This window comes from Pyrgilauda ruficollis, unplaced genomic scaffold (genome assembly GCF_017590135.1).
Source record: "Pyrgilauda ruficollis isolate IOZ18807 unplaced genomic scaffold, ASM1759013v1 scaffold232, whole genome shotgun sequence".
NCBI classification, from domain to species: domain Eukaryota; kingdom Metazoa; phylum Chordata; class Aves; order Passeriformes; family Passeridae; genus Pyrgilauda; species Pyrgilauda ruficollis.
The window spans coordinates 344720-352106 of record NW_024522762.1 but is presented as its reverse complement, the minus strand read 5'-3'; the positions used below and the strand labels follow the sequence as shown (position 1 = coordinate 352106).

The window sequence follows — 7387 nt, the reverse complement described above, 5'->3', positions numbered from 1 at the left end:
GATTACTATATCCATATTGATTACTGTTTCAATTTTATCAGCACGAATCACACCTATTTATCACATTCTTTAGTATTGGTTTGTCTTTCCCGCTTTTAGCTCATGACCCTTCCCCCCCCCCAATTTCCCGCTCTCTTTGGCTTAAAAGCCGCTACTTTTCCCTGCTCCCCGGTTCTTTTGTCGGTATTTCCCCTCGGCTCCCGGCCACTCCTGCCTCCCGCCCGGTGCAGCGCCAAAGCCAGCAGCTCCGACCCGCCCCGCTGCTGCGAGAGAGAAGACAGCCTGCGCAGCTCTGCAGCAGCTGTCGTCCGGCAACAGGAAAGCCCCGCTGCCGCCGAGCCGCTTTTGTCCCGGCGACGGGAAAGCCCCGCTGCCGCCGAGCTGCTGCTCCGCGCTGCCGCTCCAGCTACGCGGGCTGCTGCTGCCCGCTCGGCTCCCGCACGGGAGGGACTGCCACCGCTGGCTGTGCTGCTGCTGCCCGCTCGGCTCCTGCACACAGGGACTGCCACCGCTGGCTGTGCTGCTGCCGCCCGCTCGGCTCCTGCACACAGGGACTGCCACCGCTGGCTGTGCTGCTGCCTGCGAGATCGTGTCACCTGTCTCGCCTCGGCGCTGCTCCGCGGCGGGAAAGAACGACTGATCTTACACCGTGCTGCCCCGGCTCTGCAGATAGAGAAGTTAGGTTCGCGCCGGTGACCGGCGTCCCTGCTCTTCCCGTGCGGTGTGGCGTCAATTGGGTGTCTTCCACTGTCTGGGGTGTATAAGCATTTGATAGGTGATCTACAAACATCCACACAACAAAAGGAGATGGGGAGAGGTATCTTGGTAGTCTTACTGCATCCTCTTTAGCACCGATGGAATGCCCAAGGAATCTGGGCAAAGCGTAGATCTCAGCAGAGCCTGGCTGGGCAGTGGGTACCCTGATTCCTTACAGCACATGCTTCCATGTGCCATGAGAGCTGAGATTCTGCAGATCTCTGTCCAAACAAGCACAGGTTCCCCTGTGGGCATCCTGGGCACAGCCTGGGGAGCTATTTCAACTCTGGAGGAGGTCTTAATTCCTTTTTTTCTGTTTTAGTTGGAGATTTACATTGTATTTCACCTCATTCTTCTCTGGACTGGCTCTTCTCCATGATGAAGCATGTGAGCAGGGTCATGCTGTGAAATGACACCTAGTGACACCTTTCAAGGGCTCTTTGTTCATTGCAAATGAAGCTGATGGTCCAGACCACTTTAAAGAGGCCATCCAAAGACAATGCGTGGTCATGACTGTGGGTGCAAAGCCAGAGAAGGACAAATTCAGAGGTATGGAGCAGAATCATCTCTAACCCTGATTCAGAAGTTCCCTTTTCCCTGGGTGGAGCTGGCTAGGTGTCAGTGATGTCACTCTGCTGTTCTTGTCTTAGATCCTGGTGTAAGTGCTCCACACAGATACCCACACACAGCTTCTGCATCTCAGACAAGAGCAGACCCTGTCCTGACTGGCTGCTGCCCACTGCTCCAAAGACTCTCCCTATGACATCTTGTACATTCACTAATGATAAATGCATTTTGCTAACCAGTTTGTCCAAAACTCAGAGCCAGATTGGATCTAGCATGGGCACACTGAGTTCTTGCAATACCTCTTCCCATGGTCTTTGCATGTCATTAAAAGACTCTGTGTTCTTACTGCTGCCTTTTCTCCGCACAGAAGCTCTGGTTTTGGGACCACACCATGTGCTGGCTGAAATTTCCACAACAGGTGAGCAGCAAATACATGGAATCACAAGATAATTCATATTGGAAGAGAGATAAGAAAGATTCTTGTCCAACCTCCTGCTTGCAGCATTTAGCTGTGAGATCAGACCAGGTTACCTAAGATTTTTTCCAGTTTAGTTTTTCCAGTTTAGTTTTGAAAACCTTAAAGTATGGAGACAGCACCACCTTATGACAAAAAGCTTTATACTTATAACTCATTATATCCTGTCTTATTTCAACACCCCTCTGGTCTCTCGTCCTCACATTATGCATTATGCAAACAGTTTGACACCTGCTTGATGAGCACCTCGCATGTGCTCCCATATGACAGCCCGTGGAGAGCTCTGCTCAGAGCAGGAACCTCTTCTCACTTTCTCTGTCACCTGAGTCTGTTTGGAAATGGCAGTCTGTGGCCACAAAAGGTGAACAGGACATCTGACACCTCAAAGCAGGGATAGAGGTGGGGTGTCTGAGCCCCTGAAGAGGGGAGACCCCAGCTGCTCCCAATCCTGTTGCAGACAGACCAGGGCTAATCCTGGCTTTGGACTTGTCAGCACATCAGCAAACAGTTCAGTCAGTGGGAAGAGGAAATTTTAGGCATGACCAACACCTGCTGTCCCAAACATGGGTTGAATGAAGGGGAAGACTCTTGACCTCTCCTGAACCCAGGGCTAGGCAGGGCTGTCACACTGCCTGTCACTTGTCTTACAGCCTCTACCACCCATATTTGGCTGGTTCTACCTCCTGGAGCTCTCCTACTGCTCCCTGATGGCCACCCTGCCCTTTGATATGAAGAGGAGGGTGACTGGCCACAGCACAACACAACCAGATGGTTCAGTCAGCCCCCTATGCCCCCGTCCCACTGTCAGCTCCCTGGGGGTGCAAAGAAGGCACAAGTGCTGCTATGAAGACCCTTGAGCATGTGAACCCCTTCAGCTCTCATAGCCCACCGCTGCACCCTGCACTGGGCCCTGCTCACGTGTGGCATGGCCTTCCTGTCTGCTAGGCTGGGGAAGTGCTGGGGGCCCCATGGCTGCTCAAGGGACGGTCACTGGGTGAACATGGCATCACGGCCTTTCCCAGCTCTTGGGTGCTGCCTGCACCAGAGGGCTGTGCCCTGCTGGTGGGAGGGACCTGGTCTGCCCTGATGAGGATCCTGTAAATGTGTGTGTGACTTTTGCAGCACGGTCACCTGAAGAAGCACAGGCAATTGAAGAGCTCCTCCATTACAGCCCACAGGTAGGACCTGCCCCAGGCCAAGGGCATCTACTGTCATTACAAAAGGCCTTCAATACACAGAGGAGGCATCTGGAAGAAAATATGGGGTATTAAGAGAGCAATTTTGGAAGGGCAGATCAATTAACGAGAACTTATAAAAATACATCTTCCAGCATGTTTGCAGCTACATATGTCTCATGGGTATTTATCTGGGTTTCCATAAATTTGGCATAAAGGACAAAATTCTCTTCTTGAGATTGTGCAGGACCTCAGAGAGCTGTAGTGTGGTGGGGAGCACTGGTGATTTGTGGAGGTGTTTGACACGTCCTAGTGAGGCAGCAGCGTGCAGGATCAGATGCTGCCAGAACAAGGTAAGACTGACAATCTCTCTGCCCATGACAGGACTTTAAGGAACAGATTGTTCACCACATCGCCACCATCACTCTGATCTTTGTCTCCTACTGTGCCAGTATGATACGGTTTGGGATGATAGTCATGCTGGTCCATGTTGCCTCTGATTATATTTTAGAGGTGTGTTACCCTCACCTTGAAATCATGGAATCACAGAATGGTTTGGGTAGGAAAGGACATTAAGGCCCATCTCATTCCAACCCCCTGCCATGGGCAGGGACACTTTCCACTAGATCAGATTTCTCCAAGACCCATTCCATCTACTCCAAGGATGGGGCAACCTCAGCTCCTCTGGCCAACCTGTGCCAGGGCCCCACCACCCTTTAAGTAAATAATTTCTTCCTAACATCTAATCTAAATCTCTCCTAGTTTAAAACTGTTGCCTGTGTAAAAAGTCACTCTCCCAGTTGCAGGCCTGTGCTCGTGCCTGTGGGTAGCACTGGCAGCTGTGCACGTTGCTACACATGACACATGTCAATGCAGTGCCCATGAGTGGGACGCATGTAAGTTGGTGACAGAGCATTTAGGAAGTATTTGTTCTGCTCTTGGGGAAAGATAATTGGATCCAAAGAGACTAGGACACATCCCTACAAGCCTGGTCATCCTTGCAGGATGTGGGAAATCCCTCAGCCCCTAGATGGAGAACACAGGCATAAGGGACATACAGAAATTTGTTTCTCTACAGCTTGCCAAGATACTCCATTACCTGAAATGGAAGGGTCTGTGAAGCAGTATTCAGTGTTTCTGTTGTGGTTTTCATCATCTCCTGGCTTGTCATTTTCCCATTAATGTGAGTAACATTTTGCTGTCCTCTGCACGTGGATGTTATGCAGGGAGCTTGTGTGAAGGAGGGTATTGGACTGAGAATTGAATGTTAGAGGGGATTGAGTGTTAGAGGGGTGGTAGCTGGATTGGGAATTACAGTCTTGGCATATGGTGTGATGGTGTTAGATGGGTGGGGGGAGGAGGAGTGTTTTGGAGGTTTTCTATTGTGGGTTGTTTTATGTGGTCTTTTTTCTTTTTTTTCCCTTTTGTCTTTACGTTGTAGATCAATAAAGTGGGTTGTTTTTTTTTTTCCTCCATTCCCAAGTTGGAGCCTGCGTTGTTCTGTTTCCGGGTCACATCTCACAGTAACCATTTTGGAAATATACCTTTCATGGAGGTGCTGGCACTGTGCCAGGGTCAATCCATGACAGCTGTTAGTTTCTGGAGAGGTGACCCTCCATGCTGAGGGAGGAAAGGCAGAGAACAGAACACAACAAGTTCAAAAATTAATTCAACTAGAACAGAAGAACCCACAGGGAAAAAAAACCAAAACCCTAGGGCTTTATCTATATTAATGAATTAATTCTACTAATTAATCTAGAGCCACAGCCTCTGCCTCTCTATTCCCACTTGAATATTATAAACACTGGTTTCTGTGAGAGAGAGAAGGTGCAAACCATACTGGTTAGAATTTCCCAAGAAATTCTTAGCAGACTAAAAAAACCTTAAAGCTCAAGGTCTACTAAGACACAATTAGTATAGAAAAAACAGCACGGTAAATTTAAAGTTACCTACCATGTATCTGAAATAAAAGAAGAAAATCATGAGGGATTCAGGAGGTGGGATAGTTGATATGCTGGGAGGGCATCGGCAATGATTCCTCCAGAAGCCACGCACAGGTACCAGCCTTGGAGAATGGTTTTTGCATACACTCATCTGGCAGCCCTTCCAGCCTTTAACTGGGCTGAAGTTGTTCTTTTTTCTTTACCTTTGCCAAGTTGCCTGGAAAAGCTGATAGTGACTAACTTCCCATAAACTTACTCCACAACACTAGCATTATAGTCTAATCTTTCTGTTTTCTTTCAAACCAAACATTTAATCTGTTACACCAAGAAAAAATTAAAAAATAGGACAGGCTATACACACACAAAGGAATAAGTCTCTGTTGCTGTCCTTTGTCCCTGCCCTTGTTGCACACCACCCCTGAAGATGCTGAGTTTTGAACTTTGGTCATACTGCCATTTAGTCTGGATGCCTATGAGGCTGACTTTGCTTGACAAGTCCCACATTCTGGTGGTCATATGTCTGCTTTAGAGAGAAAAGCAGTAAAAGCTTGAGGCAACTGCTGTGGTGCACTAAGTCCCCGCTGGATGATAACAGGGGTGTGACTGAGCCTCCTTCCGAGCTCCGCAGAATCCCAGCTGCCAGCGGAGGTTCGGCATGGAAACACAAGGGCAGCAGCACGGGTCCTGGAGTGGAACTGGGGTAACTTTATTCAATGCCAAAACTCCCACATCCCCAGAGTTCCAGGACCCCGAACTGAGGGCAGACAATAGCTTATAAACAGGGGGAGGTCTCAATCTTATCTAATTGGGAGAACTGGGGGTGGAACACAAGGTGGGGAATACAATGTGTAAACCAATGAAGGGCTTCAAGGGAGGAAAACAGCTTCAGTAAACTAATGGGGTTTCAAAAGATACAAAACTGACAGGGAAGTTTCTAAGGGGAAGGCAGGTTCAGGGAGGGATTGACATTTAATGAAAGGAGGAATAAGGAAGGTTCTGGGGAAAAGGTAGGAACAGGAGGGGTTAACAACTGGGAAAGGGAGGGGGTTTAAAACTTGTCAGGGAATAGCTAGGTAACAAACAGAAAAACCAACACTTAACTAAACTAAATAACAATAAAAAAGCAAGTCTAATTTTAAAAACATAAGCTACAAAACAGGAAACCTGTGCCACTCTAAAGGCAGGGAAAGGACTACATAAGAAAATTACAAAATCACAAATTGAACAGCAAGCATACCAATAAAACAAAAAAAGCACACTGCCACAGGCAACTTTCCTGAGAACAAGCACAACTTCAGTTGCCTTCACTACTGTGTGTGAAGTCCCAGAATCTCAACCTGCTGTACCATAATGTAAGGACAAAGAAGGTAACAGGTGTCCTGCATCGGACTAAGGGTCCACTGAGATCAGCACGTCTCAGCAAAAACAGCAACAGCAGAGGTCGGGGAAAACAAGTGCAGAGCAAATACATACTCTGTCCAACATGGTTTCCCAGAATACAATATATTAATGTCATAGGTAACTTGTGGAGGAAGACACATACTAGCAACTCATCATTTCTCTCCTGCTGAACTGCTCTCTGTCCTGTCTGCTTTCCATTTTCAAACCAGTGCTGTCCTCCTTTCTGTTCTCATCACTGAAGATACAGACTTTCTGTGACTTTTGCTAAAAATTATGCCTTGCCCAGCTGCACCCTTAACTCTTCCCTAACTTCATTTTAAAAAGCCATTATATTTTTATTTAAGTGAGGTCTCCTTATGGGTTCACTTTTGTTCATTGTTCCTCTTAAGATTTATTTTAGGAGAAATGTTGCCAGTTCCTGTCTCTTCTAAAGGAGCATTGCAGGTTTCTGATAACTGACCTGTCTGCAAAGCCTATTGCATTGTTGGTGATTTTAATACAGAGCTTCTGCAGGTCCTCTGGGACTTGCTTTTGAGAGCTGGGCACAGCGTGAAGCCTGGTGGTGCCATCCTGGCTCAGCTCAGCTCAGCCCTGGGAACACATCAGCCAAGTCATTCTGCAGAAAGACACCTGATCCTTGTAAGCCTGAAGATACTTAACCTGCTTTAGTCTTGTGTCTTCTGATTTGCCTCTCCCTGTCTTTCCCACAGTGTATATTATTACTTCATTACAAAAGTTTCATTGTTCCTCATAAGCTGTCTCATAAATGCTTTCCTGGTGATCCTGCAGTTGTTACACATTTTCTGGTCCTATGTGATCATTTGATCTTCAATGTCATCCTCTGTGATGAGGTATGAAAAGTCTTTGTCTCCTTTGTGCCACCACTGGTCATGGGAGAACATGAGGTTCAGGGTGACTCCTACCTGCCTGCAGGAAGGAAGGAGAGAATGAGAAAATCTCATTTCTCTCCTTCCTTCCTTCCTTTGCCCCACAAACAGCCCAACAGCTTCTTAAGGTGTATGTTGCGAGTTGTATGGATACCTTATCTCACAAAGATCAGAGGAGCAGGA

General features: G+C 47.7%; 1 protein-coding gene across 1 annotated transcript; it reads left to right on the top strand.

Annotated features, from left to right (window-relative positions):
• Positions 1-1078: 1078 nt before the first annotated feature.
• LOC121354651 (ceramide synthase 4-like) lies at positions 1079-7268 on the top strand (the record flags this gene model as incomplete). The annotated part of the gene is given in 7 exon segments (XM_041469403.1): positions 1079-1139; positions 1694-1741; positions 2449-2538; positions 3358-3486; positions 4052-4080; positions 4082-4156; positions 7028-7268. Coding segments are annotated over 7 exon segments (673 nt in total), but the record flags the coding sequence as incomplete, so codon positions are not given.
• Positions 7269-7387: the final 119 nt, after the last annotated feature.